Genomic DNA, 17,017 nt, shown 5'->3' with positions numbered 1-17,017 from the left:
TTGTCATATATTTTATTAAAAAAATTATTTCACAGTTCTTTAATCCATATTTCTCTAGAAAAAAAGATACAAAGCTATCTAAAGTATCTGGACTAGTAATGCAGGATGGATAGTGTCAATGACGATGTCTATAATATCATCATCGTCGTCATTGATTCTAGTTGCCCTAGTTTTATATAGAGTGAACCACAAGTCTGGAAATGCCTAATTATCTCTTAATTGGATGTTTTGAACTATACAAAAACAGGGTGATGTCTATTTAATTGTAAGTTTCTGTGTTACTTGGCAACGTTGCGTTGGGCTGTCAACGGCGACAGTTGACAGGTACCCAAAAGAATGAAAGCAAGGTCTTTCTAATCTCTGTAATATATATTTGATAATAAAGTAATCAAAGTACAATTTAGTATTTGTATCACATGCTTAAACTTAACATTTTGGCAACGAGATAAAAAAAAAGAAGTTCCTATTTACGATAGGGTTTATACAGATAGGTGGTTTATATTAGTTATTGTAGCCAGCAACATGTCCTTGATAGGTAATATTGAAGCTTTTACCGGTGTTCCAGAAGAATTTGAATCCTACACAGAAAGATTAGAACATTTGTTCACTGTTAATAAGGTTGAAGAAAATATGAAGGTTTCAATGTTAATCACACTAGGAGGAAAGAGTCTTTTTCAGGTGTTGAAAAACTTAATGGCCCCAAAGAAACCAACGGGCTTTACGTTCCAAGAAGTGAAAGGGAAATTGATTAAACATTTTTCTCCACCTTTGTCCGAAATCTACGAACGTTTTGTTTTCAATCAGTGTGAACAAAAAGCTGATCAATCTATCTCTGATTACAGTGTAGAGTTAAGGAAGTTGGCAAATTCTTGTAATTTTGGACAGTTTCTAGAAGAGGCTCTAAGGGATAGGTTTGTTTGTGGGATTAGAGACGAAGGAACACAAAAGAAGTTATTGGGTGAGGTAGATTTAACATTTCAGAATGCTTTTCAGTTAGATTTGGCCTCAGAGGTAGCACAGAAACAAGTTAAGTTGGTATCCGAGGGAGGTAATATAAATGTATTAAACAGAGGCAAGCATAGAAATCCAGAGTTTAGATCAACTCTCAGTGCAGATCAAAATTGTAAAAATTGTGGCAGAAGTCATCATAGAGGTAAATGTCTAGCTGAAAAATGGAGAATTTTTAATTGTGCAAAGTTGGGTCATGTCAAGAATTTGTGTCCAAATATTCGACCACAATCTATGAATGTAGTACAAGAGAAAGAGCTTGCTTCCATTCTTTTGGTTACCTGTCATTTGTCGCCGTTGACAGCCCAACACAACGTTGCCAAGTAACACAGAAACTTACAATTAAATACACATCATTTCCCTCCTTACCTATAATCAAAGGTTTACAAGTCCCACCTCTGTGGTTGATGACGTACACGATTACTACGTCTCACTTCAATACCTGTTGGATTAATAGTTTCTAAAGGTATTGAATGATCTGTTGTTTTAACAGGACTTCCAAACTGTAGACCCCCTTCTAAATCAAGACTAGTTTCCTTAATTTTAACAGAAGTCATGTGGTGACTTAGGGGGCCGACAATTTCGAAATTACAATTTTCCTGAACTACTGCAGGTCTTAACCCATGGTTTGTAGTCAGTGAAGTATTTGGTTGTTATATGTTTACACCTATTTTGCAATATAAAGATTTGAAACTTGATGTTTTTAATGTCGCCAGATTTCCCATTCTTCCGATATTAATAGTCACCTTGGTTTTTTAAATATGTACAACTATCTATAATATTGTATCTTTATTGAAATATTCACTTCGATGCCAGTTCAACCGTGCAGAATACTTTTATGTAGTCAAGAACTTCTTAAAACGATAAAACAAACGGTTAAAAACGCCTAATCGTCTCAATAAATTTTTTGATTTAAACTATGTACAACTAAATTTTACCATAATAATTAAAAGTTTATTACATTGCTGTATGTAGTAAAATTAAATTGTCTACCTAATCAAGTGTTCAAAATGTCATCCGTTGTTAGTTTGACAGTATCCTAAACGATGGAATGGATATATTACATTTCTCCATGCTTCTCTAGAAATTAATATGTATTCATTGATAATTCTTTGCATTAGCCCTGCAACGCTGGTTTAGTTTTATAAATTTTACTGTTTACGTATCTCCAATGAAAATAGTTTTAAGGATTCAAATCTGGTAAACGAGGAGGCAATTCAATACTACTTAATCTACCAATACTCCAGTCGTCAGAGACGAAAATGCCTCTAAAACCTCTAAAAATCATACGAACAAGCTGAATTTTGCCGAGGATATTAATTTTGAAACCCCAAAAGAGATGCAAAAAAGTTTACCACTTTTACCCCCGGGCTTTCCTCTAAAATCCCCCTCGCAGGGGGGTAGAAACGGGTGTGGCAGTCCAGTGGGACTGCCGGTAGAAGTTATACTTCTATACACGCGTTCCCCGTTAAAAATTTATATAGGAGTCAATCTGCACAATCATTACATATGTAATGCTATAGGTAAGAGAGAGCAAAAAGAGAAAAAGAATTAGTTATATAGGTATATGGTGCATCGTTTGCTGTATATAAACATTTGACCTGTAATAGGAGTATAGTAAATGAAGGATTGTATCAATATTTTAATGAAAATATATATTTTTATTTTTATATAGGTATAAAAGGAGTTGAATGCAAAAAAAAAATTTACACATACTCTGCAGTAAAATTCATTGTTTATTTTGTTATTAATATAAAAATTACAATACAATAAATACACTGCAACATAATTCAATATAATAATGCAATATAAATTAAAATGTAATATTCATAAGTATTTAAAACTGCCAATATACATAACTTACTTTACGAAGATAAAAATAAAAAACCAACAACTCGGATTATGTTGTAAATTTTCATTTTATTTTAAAATTCATGTTTTTTGCGTATATTACATATATTTAATAAGATTAACGTGAGGTTTTTAAATATTTCAAAAATAAAAAAGGAAATTCATAATTGGGATTCGAGCTCACAACCACCAGCGTATGAACCAAACACGTAAAGGATTTGCCAATTAGACATGACACTGACGGATTTCAAAATTGGCAGTTCTCGGTAAAACAGTGATTATTTTGAAATACAAAAGCCTAAAATAATTATAAACGTTTAATTTTAAATAATACAAAACATATCACATAAATAAAAATACATATTATATTATATATAATATTATATATATATATATATATATATATATATATATATATATATATATATATAAAATATTATATATATAATATTAAATATATATACAAAAGGAACATTTTTATTCTCGAGAGAGGAAGAGAGAGAAAATATATCTTCTGTCTCTCTCTTACTCATTATCTTACATATGTAATGGTTTCACAGATTCACTCTCATGCAAATTTCCAACGCCGACCGTGCGTATAGAAGTATAACTTCAAAAATGTTTTAAATAAAAAATGTAGCTGCGATAATTTTAAACAAAAATGTTTATTAACACTTTTTGTGTAGAATGAACCGTTCTCTCACAAATAACGCTTGAAGCGACCATCGATTTTGAATGCCAGTTACGCACGTAAAATCAATGTTCAATAAAATTTGTATCATCTCGATGGTAAAAATATCTTTTGATTTAAGTATCCTATCGACAAAAATCAAGTTGCGTTTTAAAAGTAAAGAGTTTAGCTTTCGTATGCTATTTTTGGATTTTGTCGCAAATAAACTCAGATTTTATAAAGGTGTTAAATAAATAAACGTGGCTCTATTTTTGCCATTTTTTATGATTCTCATGGGATCAATACATATCCCTTTCATTGACTGGCCACTATGAAGTTTCGATTACTGGAGCCTAACCTTCAAAAATTATAGGAAGAAGTTTTAGTTTTAAATTTTGGCATTTAAATTTAAAATATGTTTAAAAAGGCTGGATTTAAACGTTCACATAACAAACTATCTAAAACGTTTTAAACATTTTTTTTCAATTACACTAGTACGTTTTTCAAAAGAACCAAACTTCTGCTAAAAACTACACCCAAAATCGTCTTCGTGGAGGCATTTCCCGTGACATGCGATCGTTTGTAATTAAAAAAATTAAATTCTGGAAACTCTAAAATGGAAATTTTACTACGACTGGAAAAGTCGCGCAAAATTCAGATTGTTCGTATCATTTTTAGGGAGAAACTCTCTGACGACTGGACTTTAATTCATCGTCCGGGAAATGTCTGATCTAAAAATCGCCGAATATTTACACCAAAATGAGCTGGAGCTACGTATTTCTGAAATACTGAAAGTTGTCATACTCGTCTGAAATGGCTGGAGCGATTTTTATGAAATTCTACATATATATTCGGTAGGTCTGGGAATAATTCGTAATCTATATTTCATGCCCCAAGGGGTATTACATGTCCTATCCAACTGAGATGTCCTATCTTAATATGTTTTACGATATCAGGTTCCTGGTATATTCTATAAAGTTCGAAGTTGTATCGTCTTCTCCACACTCCATTGACATTCACTGCTCCAGATTTGCCTAATCTCAGTTCCAGTTTTCGTTTGCAAAGTCGTCGTCGTGAGTTCATATGTTTTTCTACAGGAAGAGGTTGTCAGCCTCTAGCCCAACCTCCAACCTGGAGGGCCAGGGGCTCTTCTGTTAGGGTTGCCATACCTTAGTCTATTTTGGTTCGCGGTTGGTATTTTTATTTCCCACATACCCACCGGTCCTATGACCGGTTAGGACGTTCCCCTATCCACCAACTGAAGACGCGTCCGATGGGAGATAGACAACTCCCCACGGATTAAAAAATACATACAGTCAGTCCTTAATTTTCACACCTCTATTACTAACCCCTATTTTTTAATAGCCATATTAGTCTCACAGAGTTGGTTGCCATACTCCTCCAAAATGGCTTGACCGAGTTTTACAAAATTTTATATTTGTATTCGGTAGCTCTGAGAATAGGTTGTTATCTAATTCATACCCCTAAGGGGTAAGGGTGGTTCATCTCGAAATTTTTTTTTTATTTTTTGGACAAAATTTTTTATTTTTATTTTTTCATGTGGCATTAAAAAATACATACAGCCCTTAATTTTCAACCTTCTGTCACCAGCTTTTATTTTCAATAGCCATATTAGTATCACAGAGTTGGATGCCATACTTCTCCAAAACGGTTTGACTGGCTTTTATGAAATGTTGAATGTATATTTGGTAGGTCTGCAAATAGGTACCAATATATTTTTTATACCTCAAATGATAAGGGTAGTCCACCCCAAACATTTTTAAAATTTTTTTGAATAAAATTTATTTTATTTTTTAATGATATGGCATTAAACGTTATATAGTACATTCAATCAACTTACACCTCTAACACTTAAGGTTAACACTTAAATTTTAGGTATAAAATAAATATATGTGTCATTACCCCCTGTTCATAGTTTTGCATATTTTGTTACATTTTTTTTAATAAATAGTATTTCTTTTACTTACTTGTTTAATAATTTTTTCTGAAACAATTACTACCGTGCTAAGGATAATTTATATTCAAAGTAGATATACAAAGTACTACAATATCACTTTTAATTTTTGTTAAAATATACTTCGGAGTAAACTAAAACATTTCGTCAAATTAAATAGTGGTGGTTTGATTGACCATAATAGAGTGTACCGTTTTTGAGACGTCTGCCATTACGGGTTTTGGTAAATATATGTAACTTTTTATTTTTAAATGGAAATACTTGTACCAAAAATAAAATAATTGTGAGATCCATTTTAATTTGTTTATGTACGGTTTCCAACCATTTCTAAACTTATTATCAAACATAGTTAAATTACAATCGGCATTCCTAATGATACTACTACTAAGGATTTCCACAGTTTTCACTGCCTTCCTTCACTCAACCGTTTTCTCCAATTTTCCCTGTCATTCCATTCTCCATCTCGCAGGGTTCTTTTCTCCATAGCCTCGTCGATTTCATCTCTGAATGACCTTCGGGATCTTCCTCTCTTTCTTCTTCCAATCGGGCTCCATTCTGTGATTTTATATATCCAGCGTCCTCTGTCCGCTCTTCTGACGTGGCCGTACCAGGATAGTCTCTTCTCCTCTATATAGTCGATTATGTCTGATTGCACTCCCATTCTCCGCTTAATCTATGCGTTTTCAATTCTGTCTCTTTTTTTAAGTCTACAGCTTCTCCTCAGGAACTCCATTTCTACTGCTCTTATTCTACCTCTATTTCTCTTGTTTATTGTCCAGTTTTCGGACCCATATGTCAGGATACTTCTTGTCAGGGTATTATATATTCTCTTTTTTGTCTTTATCGTAATGTTCTTATCCCACAACACTGAGTTTAGTTGTCTTATACAGTTTCTTGTTTGTCTCAGTCTGTTGTTTATATCTTCTTCTGTTGTTCCCTGGTTCGATATTATGGTTCCTAAATACTTGAATTTATCTGTTCCATTTATTTGTCTTCCCTCGTCTATCTCTCATATCTCAGGTTTCTCATATCCTTGTTTTCTGTTGTTAGGTATTCGGTTTTCTCTAAGTTTATTTCCATTCCGTTGTTTTTATATTCGTCTTCTAGTTTTCTGAGCATAAAGCTGAGATCTTCTTCATCTTGTGCGATGACTACTTGATCGTCGGCAAAACTTAAGGTGTATAGGTATTCGTCTCTTACTGGTATGCCCATTCCTTCGCACTTTCTTCTCCATGGTTTGAGTGTCTTTTCCAAGAATATTTTAAACAGAGTAGGGGACGTAGCACAGCCTTGTAGAAGTCATTTTGTCGTCTTAAATGGATTGTAGGCTTTATTTCCACATTTAATAGCTACTTTGTTTTCTTTGTATAGTGCTTTAACTGCTTTTATTAGTGTTTGTCGGATTCCGAGATCATTCATTGCTTCCCATAATTTGACTCTAGGTATTGAGTCATATGCTTTCTTTAGATCAACAAAGGCCAGATGGACCGGTCTACCTTTTGCCATTTTCTTTTCTATCAGTTGTTCTAATGTGTACGTATGATCTAGGCATGATTTTCCTACTGTGAACCCTGCTTGGTCTTCTCCAATTTTTCCTATTATTTCCGTTTCTAGTTTTTCTTTAATAATTTTTCCGTAAAGTCTACCTACCGACGATATTATACTAATTCCTCTATAGTTTTCACATTTTTTCCTATTTCCTTTCTTATGTATGGATGTAATGTATGCTTGTGTCCATTCCGCAGGTATTTCTTCTCCATTTAGTCCTCTTTCGATCATTCTATGTAGCATGCGGAATAACTTTTCCGTTCCGTTTTTAATTAGTTCGTTTGGTATTCCTCCGGGTCCTTTGGCTTTTTTGTTCTTCAATGTCTTGATTGCTCTCTTAACTTCTGCCAGGCTTATTTCTATCTGGTCGTATGCCCCATTTCCTGCATGTTCTATATTCTCTTCCTGAAATTGGGGACGGTTTTCTGTAAGTAGTTCTACGTAGTATTCTTGCCACTCGTTTTCACTAATTTTGCCGATCTGGGTTTTCTCTGTCTTATTTCGTTGAAGTGCTTTTAATATTCGCCATGATTCTGAATTTCTCGTTCCTCCGATATGTCGTTCTATCTCTGTGCATGCTTGTTCCCATCGTTCGTTCTTTTCATTTGTTACTCTTTTCTTTACCTCTCTGTTTTTCGCTCTATATAGGTCTATATATTCCTAATGATCATAAGGCTAATTTGCTTAATGTATTTAGGATCTTTGTAATCTGTTATATTATATTTTACCTCTCAAGCACAACAGTTAGAAAGTTTGTACACTCAGTTTCTAGAAAGTTTCTATTAATCTAAACTTAGTATATTGTAATTCAAACGTGTAGGTTCAAGTAACCATCATGCCTAGGCATAAGTTGGATATTGATCAATTAATTGCAAATGTGCATAAATACTTTACCATGGAAAGAGACAATGGTGGACCTTTAAAGTCATTATTATGTATAAATCAACGCGTTTGTAATGCACTCGGGATGTGAAAGTAAGCTAAAGTCTGTAATGAGGACTGTTAGAGATTCTCTGACGTAAGAAGATCTTACAGTGACTTAGTATCAGGAAGACAGGAAAACAACTCGTAAACATTCTAGGAGCCTTGACTTACCTGATGGAGGAAAATTTGAAATTCGTAATATTTTGTATCGAATGCGTGAAAACAATCAACATGTGAGTTTAGATACTTTACTGGCCAAAATAAGAAAAAGACAAGTTTCTGAAATTAAGAGCACTAGCCTTTGGAAAGTGTTGAGAGATTTAGGCTTTAAATTCAAAAAAGAAAATAATAGGTTACTTGTATGCGAAAGGAATAGTGTGGTTCACAAAAGAATTAAATTTTTGAGAGAATATACTAGACTTAAATCTGAAAATGCAACATTCGTATACTTAGATGATACATGGATATTTGCAAAGGGTGGAATTAATGGCAAGACGACAGCATAAAATCAATAAAACACACAGATAACGAAGGCAAAAGACACACCATTCTTCATGCAATTCTTACTAATAAATGCATGTGTTTAAAAAGGGTGTCACCACCATTCTTAAAGAGTTCGACAGGAAGATTGTCCAAACCGGGAGCTTCGTTATTTTTCAGTTTTGAAATGGCTTCTCTAATTTCTTCTTCGGTGGGAGTCGGCTCTTGAGCGTTTTCATCCATTTCAGGCAAAGTAATTTCTATTTGGTCTTCTTCACGACTATCGCTAAGTAGTTCTTCAAAATAATTCGCCCACCTGTTTAGTAGCTGTTCTTTGTCACTAATTATGGAACCATCTCTGTCTTTACATGCTGTTATTCTGGGTTTGAATTCTTTTCTGCAGCTGTTTATCTTCTGGTAGAATTTTCGAGAGTCTTTTCTATTGTGGCGGTTAACAATCTCGTTTAGAGCGTTTTCGTATGACTCTTTCTTTTTCCTTCTAAACGTCCTTTTTTCTTCTCGACTAAGATTTTCATAGTCTTCCAGGTTTGATCTCGTTCTGCGCTGCTGAAGTCTCTTATATGCTTCATTTTTCTGTTGGTTAATGGATCTACATTCTTCGTCAAACCAATCTTCGTTTATTTTAGCCTGGTTAGGTTTGAAATAAATGTGAAAAATTAATAGAAGAGTGGTGGATCCGGGAAAATGAAATTAGTGAAATTAATCCAATGATTATAGATTTACATAATGATAGCGGTAGTGAATTTAGTAACGATGATGATGATTTATAAATTTAAATAATTAGTAAGTACACTTTTATAATGTTATTTACAAAATAATTGTACAGCAGGTTAACCATTATATTTACACATTCATTATTAGCCGAATAAACAATAATATTTAAAATTCCATTTAAATTTTTGCTCCTCATTTTATGCAAATTAACTCTAACTGTCAATACAGGCAAAAATATGCTAAACAAAGTAAGTAATTACAAAGAATATGGAAAACTCCAGTGAAGTTTACCGTGCCTTTTACTACAACGAAAGGATTTCTGCGAATTCCATTAATCGTTTAGAGGTGTAAGTTGGTTGACTGTACTGTACAATCCTTAATTTTCAATCTTTTATCACCAACCCCTATTTTTCAATAGCCCTATTAGTGTCACAGTGTTAGTTGCCATACTCCTTCGAAACGGCTTGACCGCTTTTTATAACATTTTATATGTATATTCGGTTAAATATACTACCTTAAATTGTCTTCCAGGAAAGTTACTTTCGTTCAAATCAGTTGACACAGTTACTAATCAGGATGACGTTGTCTGTGAAAAAACTAATGAATAATATCCTTGAGGCAACGATCATCAAGGAAAATACAAAGAAAATGATGTTTTGATCCCGAGTATACTGGTGATTCCAACGAACGTACCATTTGATTTTAAACTTTTAGAATTTCCCGTGCTTTTGACTTTTGTGATGATAATGGTGTGAAAAAATTGTCAAAACGTATTTGTAAATATAGGTATTCTTAAACCAAAAGAGTATACGGAAATAAACGGACTTAAGAAAACCCCCTCTATCGAAAGTTGAATAAATAAAGCTGGAAATAAAACAAATAAAAAAGGGGTAATTCATTTAAAAATATATCATTCTCAAATTCCTAGCAAGTATGAATGAAAATTTGTGCATATCAACAGGTACCTTCATCAAATTATTTTTTATAAACTATTTAAATGCAGTCCATTAAAGAAAATATGTTTCGAAAACCCCTGTATATCGCAACACCATTCATAAGCATTTTTTCATTTTTCAGAAGCGATTATCAGTTTCTATTCATAAAAAATCCTAAAAGATCCGCAGATTCCCATATCGGCGATATGGCAACGCCGCGTGCATCCTACAGAAATTTCTTACTAAGGATTGTGGAAAACAACTTCTTGTCGGGGCGAAAAAGTGGCTAACTCGTGAAAAACAATCCGAAAATCGCGTAGAAAAGTGTCAAGTGAGGATTCTAGAAGGGTTTTGTGCTAGTATCATATCGAGTTTCTATCAGAAAACGGTGAAAATTCGACAAACGACCAATTATCGTACAACTGACATGGCTGCCGAATGAAACGGGCTGTTGACTGTATGCGCAACAGGCTAAGAATCGAACCAAATCCACCCCGTAAAGTGTTACACCCTCTTCGGTAAAGTGTTTTTTCGAATTGAGACTTTTTGGTGAATTTTTTCTGTTTGGTGATATCGCCGATATTAGCTTGAGAGGTGAGTGTACTTTATTTATATTTAGAATTGGGTGTCTTGGCAAGATACTGGTAAACAAATCATTTACATCTTCGGAATAGTGGTAGGGGCACCGTCGCCCAGCACTGCCTACCTTTTCCTCTTCTACACTCCAGAAAGGATTAAATTGATGTGTCCGTTAAATAATTGTTTGTTTTATGAACGTATCAACCTATTTTTATGTGTTTACCGACTATGTTTATGTGTGCTCGTATTTTTAGGTTATTTGCAGTTGGCCTGATAATGGTTATGGCACTTCCTTTCGTTGATATCAGGCATTTAAACGCAGTTTAAAAGCATTCTACCTGTACTGTTATCACAGGAGGCAATGCCCAAAAGCGTGCAATGTACTGTTATAATAGTAAATACATACGTTCTATCATAATAGTGATTTTTATTACAGGTTATTATTATTATTCGTTATTATTCGATCACAGGTATTCATTAATTTCTTTATTCATGAACACTATTTTCCTTTCTGTAATTAATTTGGCTGAGCGTGACTGGTTTTGTAGTTTGCATTGTTTTTATATTTTATTTCTGAATTCTTATCTGCATTGGATGTCAAAAATAGCTCTTTATATATTTTTTTAAATTAACAATTTTGGAAACTGTAAGTAAATATCTCTCCTTTTGGAAAATTGACTTTTTTAAATTCAAAAATAATCACATATCTTTCGCAATAAAAGGATTTGCCGTAAAACATGTAGGTAGGTACATGTAATTTCCGCATTTTTTAATGGAGTTCCGAGCGTTCTTTTTTTTATGTCGTCTTCTTTTGATGGTTGGCTAAGTATGATTGTTTTCAATTTATTTACTGCGTTTTTAAACAGTTCTTTAGATAGGAAGTTAAATAAACCAGTTCTTCATTTAACGCAGTCATTGATGCCATGGATCAATTATTTTCAGTTGATGCAATGCTTAATCAATGATATTCTTAATATGCTTCCGAGCATGGTTCAAAGTCATATTAATAAATTTTTTTATCAGCAGGAGTTATATGTCTTAAGTTCTATTTTTTGTAATATCTTTCCATTTGATGTGCCTATTCTAAGTGTATTCCTTGTCTTAATATTTTTTCAATCTTTAACGGGATTTTCTTTAATTCGTCAAATAAATTATTAAAAATAAATTTGGGAGTTAAACGATAATAAGGGGCGTTGTCATTATTTTTTGACGAATTTTTTTTAGCTGAGGAAGCAATTTACAGTCCTCTTTTTGCAGTACTTTTTGTTTTTCTTTCATTTTTTGATTTTAATATTAATATTAACATCGAGTCGATAGCATACACTAGATATTAATTAATCCCTTAGTTTAGATAAGTAAGGCTCGCTTTGGCCTCACTGTTTTGGTTGTTCTGACAGCCTGAGAGGTGTCAATTGACTCATACCCATTTTTAATATTGTATTGTATAATTTTTGTGAAACACCAATTCCTAATTTCATTTATATACTGCCTTTTCTCTACCGTATCGCTCTTTAGGAATCTATGAATATGATATGCAAATATAAATTGTACTCACACTACATTTTTTTATCATTCCTACTATTTCAGTTTTTACTGCTCGATTTTACATGAAACTTGGTATTCATCGCGTTGCAAGGATCTTTTAAACTCTATTAAATATGGCAATTATTTGTTAGGTACCTCAATTTACATAGGGCACTTTTAAATTCTTCATCTTCACGTTGCAAGACGCCATGACTTCTCGCACGGCCCTCGTAAAGTGTATCACTTGCAGCAGCTCCAGTTCATTCACCCCGTAAGTCAGCACAAAAACTCAATATAAAATAGTCTGTTTCCGTTCAAACTGGGGGGACTTTTTCTCAAAGATACAATTTACTGGTTTATTTTTAGCTTTACCGTTGGTACTTGTCTACAAAATGTAAACAAAGTTCTTTTTTTATTGTTACTACAATTTAGACTGAATTAAAGGACTCTCGTATCTCCTTGTGGAAGATATGGAACCTTTACAATTCTATAAACGGTAACCTTGTTGTTGGTATTTTTCTATTTGTTTCACTGATTTTCTAAATAACCTTTTAGATCCTTCTTATATCTGACTTATTTTAGGTGCTATTTTCATTGGTATAATTAAGGATGTCATCTCTCTAGTTCATAAAGAGTTTGTTCTTCTTCTTTCAAGTACCGCCTCCTTTAAGAAAGTTGGCTACCATTACGGCTATCTCCTATCCTGCTGCTCTAAACAATTCAATAGAGTTAGAGTTGTCAACTTATTTAGGCAGGATGTATGTCGTCTTCCTCTGTTTCTTCTGCCCAGTATTTTTCCCTGTATAATATTCTGCAGCAACACACATCTCTTTACTCTCATGACATTGTCCAGATATTGCTATTTCTTTATTTTAATTGTATTCAAAACCTCCTCTTATTATTTTCAAAATGTTGTTCGTAAGATACTCCGGTAAGTCCACATCTCAAACGCTTTTATTCTGGTGGTAATGCACTTTTTTAGCGTTCATGCTACCATTTCATACAATAAAATGAAAATGCATTACACCTCAGTATTCGTACTTTGAGTAGCAAGAACGAACCGTTAAGCTAGCGGAATACATGAGTGCAATCAAATTTATGGGCAAGATGGGCTACAGGACCCATCTTGACAGCATATTTTATTGCTAATTAATTGCTGTTGATTGGTACATTGACCAATCCCCAAAAACTGACTCATCATACCTTAGCGCAAAACTCACCCCCGGAAACATCGAAATATATACCAAAAACGGCGAACCTAGAAAAGTGAACTACAACGAATTAATTGCTAATTTAATGCTGTTTTACGCCAAGAAACAATTTTGCTGCAAGCTGCATTCTATATATCTCGATTTTCCCGTGGGTGATTTTGCACTAGGGGATAATGGGGTAGTTTTGAGGGTTTTGAGGGTTGGTCAATGTATCAATTAAAATCTATTAATTAGAAATAAAATATGCCGCCAAGATGAGAACTTCAGCCCTTTTCATTGCCGTGATATAGCCATGGCTACTTATTTTTACCATAGAGTTACAAAAGGTTGCAGCAATAAATTGTTTCTTGACATGAAAATTGCAGCAATAAATTAGCAATTAATTCCTTGCTATCATCTTTTCTAGTTTCATCATTTTTGACCGATATCTTGATTATTTTTCCGGATATGAGTTTTGCGCTAGGGGATGATGGGGGTAGTTTTTGGAGATTGGTCAATTTAGCAATCTACAGCATTTAATTAGTAATAAAATATGCCGCCAAGATAAGCCCAGTAGCTCTTTTCCTTGTCGAGATATAGCTAATGGCTATACTAGTTTTACTGTAAAGTTAGCATACCCAGTATTTCTTGGATACGGCTACAGCCATAAATCTTTTCAATTAAATTAACCATACAAATCCGCCAATTGCATTTGCCCTAGAGAAGCATCCTAGAGGAAAAGTCATTTTGTATACATTTTTGCATCCCGTAGCACGATAATAATCTTCTAATACATTGCGGCACGATTGCTTCACGCTTTTAAACACTCCCACATCTAAGGGTTACAAAGCATGAAAAGTGTGGGCCGGCAAACACAAAAGTTCAATATTATTGGCACAGGCCATTTCGATCAATGGCACAGTCAAGTGTGAATTGTCTTCATCTTCTTCTTCCTACTTTATAAATAGGCTTAATGCCTGTTTTACTTCGGTTTTTAGCCTCAATTGACGTTGTCTGACCATCCTTTCCTCGGTCTTCCCAATGATCTTCTTCCATTTGGCGATTTGTCTCTTGCTATTCGTACTATTATATTTTCTGTCATTCTTTCGATGTGTTGATTCCATTCCACTTTTCTTCTTTTGGTCCACGCGTTTATTTCCTCTATACCACATCTCGCTCGTATTTCCTCACTTCTTACTCTGTCTCTTAGAGTTTGGTTTGTTATTTTTCGTAAGACTTTCATTTCTGTTGTTTCCAGTAGTCTTTGTATTTTCGCCGTATCTGCTCTTGTTTCCGCTGTGTACGTCATTATCGGTCTTATTGTTGATTTATATATCCTGGTTTTCGTCTCCGTTGTGAGGTATGTGTTTCTCCAGATTGTGTTGTTGAGACATCCTGCTGTTCTGTTTGCCATGTTCACTTGTTTTTGTACTTCTTCCACTTTTCCGTAGCTTGACAGTTTTATTCCCAAGTATTCAGTTTCCATCACTTGTTCTATTATTTTGTTATTTACGACTAGTTTACATCATCTCGGTTCCGCTGATATCACTATCGTTTTAGTTTTCTCTGTTGAGATCTCCATGTTGTATATGAGCGCCGTATCTTCGAATTCTTTAATTAATCTTTGTAGGTCATCTTCATTTTCGGCTGTTATTATGGCGTCGTCGGCGTAGCATATTATCCTTATTTCCTTTTCTCCCATTCTATATCCTCTTCTTTTTTTAACTTTCTTTATGATTTCATCCATTATCAGATTAAATATTAATGGGCTCAGCGAATCTCCTTGTCTAATGCCAGTTTCATATTTGATAGGTTGCGATAGTTTTCCTTTACATCTTACCATAGCTATGTTATCTTTATATATATTCTCAATGGTTTTTACTAAATCCAGTGATATTTCCTTTTCATATAATAAATGTATCGCGTCCCGAATTCTCACTCTATCAAACGCTTTCTTCAAATCTATCAGACACATATATGCTGGTTTGTTGTATTCCAGCTACTTTTCTTTTATTTGTCTTATTACAAAAACTGCATCCATGCATGATCTTCCTGTCCGAAATCCTTGCTGTTCCTCTTGCAGAGATATTCGTTCGTTTATTTTTGTCGGTATTATTCTTGTTGTCAATTTGAGTGTTGTATTTAATAGATTTATTGCTCGATAATTATTGGGGTCTTTCTTATCTTCTTTTTGAAGAACATCACCATGATCGCTCTTCTTCATTCATCTGGTATTCTGTTCGTGGTGATTATTTTATTAAAAGAAGTTGCAGTTGTTGTACAAGGTGATCACCTCCATATTTTAAGAGTTCATTTGGTATGTGATCTTCTGCTGGTGACCTTCTGTTTTTTAATTTGTTTATTCCTTCTTTCACATCGGTTTGGGGGATTTCGGTCTTTTCCTCAGTTATTATATTTGGCGTTTCTGGTAAAGGTTCTTCGTTTTGTTTTTTAAACATTTCTGTCAGGAAAGCCACCCATGTATCCTCTTGTATGTGTTCTATTTCAACTAGTTCTTTCATTTCGCTTCTTTGTTGTCTAATGAAGCGCCATACTTGTTTCTGTTGTCCATAGAAATCCATCTCTAGTCCCTTTGTGAATCTTTCCCAGTAATCTGTTTTTGTTTTTCTTACCAATTGATGAGTTTCAGTTCTTATTCTTTTATATTCTTCATATGATTCTTTCGTTTTTTCTGACTTATATTTTAGGAAGGCTTTCTTTTTTTGGTGACATTTTTGTTTAACCATGGTGTTTTCGTTGATAACTTTTTGTTTATTATTTTCGTTCCAAGGGCTTCTCGGGCAGCATCCAGAATATTTTTCTTAAGTGTGAATTGTGATCATCAAATATTAGAAGCTTAGGACTTTCCAATTTTGCAGTATGTGTGATGAAAACGTTTTCAAACCAATTGGCAAACTGAACTGATTACGTTCATCCCGATGGCGAATAGTTAAATACAACATCGTTTTGGCAAGAGGTAAAATACAAGTGTAAACCTTGATAATTTACAAACAAAGGTAAATACTCTCATATTGTACTACAGTAAACCAGAAAACAAAAAAACAAAATTTGTTTAATTTACTAATGCCAGTAAACCACAACAGTGTACGTTGATTTTGTTACAGTGCGTACAACTTTATGTGGATTTTTAGATACTTTTCGACATACAATTTTTTGTATTCCAACGTCTGCTTGAAAACTAGACTCGTTATAGTAATATATATTTTGTAATTGATTTCATCAACCATATTTTTTAAATAGTATTTTTAGTTGTCGATAAAAGTCGCCCAACACTTCAGCTGACCAGACTTCAACGCGGTTCTTGGGAAGGTTCTGAGCAATTCTACAACTTAGTAGGTCCTTCCAACGTCTCTTAAACCCTGCAAACTTGTTAATTATTAACTCCATCTTAAATTCAAAACACATATGTTACTAGCATTCGAATCTTTTCCCGGCAATCTGTTTTTACAAGTATTGTTTCTATCAGTTCGTTTTAGGTAATCTTGAACACAATTTTTTCACTGCATTCGATCAAATTCAAATGCCCACTCTGCTAATTTGGTTAATGCATGAACTATTAGTCGTTCTTCATCTTTGG

At 33.7% G+C, this 17,017-nt stretch overlaps 2 protein-coding genes across 2 annotated transcripts in view; both read left to right on the top strand.

The window, feature by feature from the left end:
* Window positions 1-522: 522 nt before the first annotated feature.
* On the top strand, window positions 523-1,335 carry LOC140450648 (uncharacterized). The gene has a single exon (XM_072544483.1). The coding sequence runs from the start codon at window positions 523-525 to the stop codon at window positions 1,333-1,335; it is 813 nt and encodes a 270-aa protein (XP_072400584.1).
* Window positions 1,336-10,364: 9,029 nt separating this feature from the next.
* Window positions 10,365-17,017, top strand: part of sty (sprouty signaling antagonist) — a 309,966-nt gene continuing 303,313 nt past the window's right edge. The window contains exon 1 of the mRNA XM_072537182.1: window positions 10,365-10,720. The gene's annotated coding sequence lies outside the window, so the exon portion shown is untranslated. The remainder of the gene's footprint in view (window positions 10,721-17,017) is intronic.

The sequence above is a fragment of the Diabrotica undecimpunctata genome, chromosome 1, assembly GCF_040954645.1.
Source record: "Diabrotica undecimpunctata isolate CICGRU chromosome 1, icDiaUnde3, whole genome shotgun sequence".
In the NCBI taxonomy this organism is placed as follows: domain Eukaryota; kingdom Metazoa; phylum Arthropoda; class Insecta; order Coleoptera; family Chrysomelidae; genus Diabrotica; species Diabrotica undecimpunctata.
The sequence above is the reverse complement of the archived record's forward strand: the minus strand, read 5'-3'. Positions and strand labels throughout refer to the sequence as shown.

Excerpts from the sequence above, each read along its gene's own strand:
- LOC140450648 (XM_072544483.1), top strand. The coding sequence starts at position 523 with ATGTCCTTGATAGGTAATATTGAAGCTTTTACCGGTGTTCCAGAAGAA.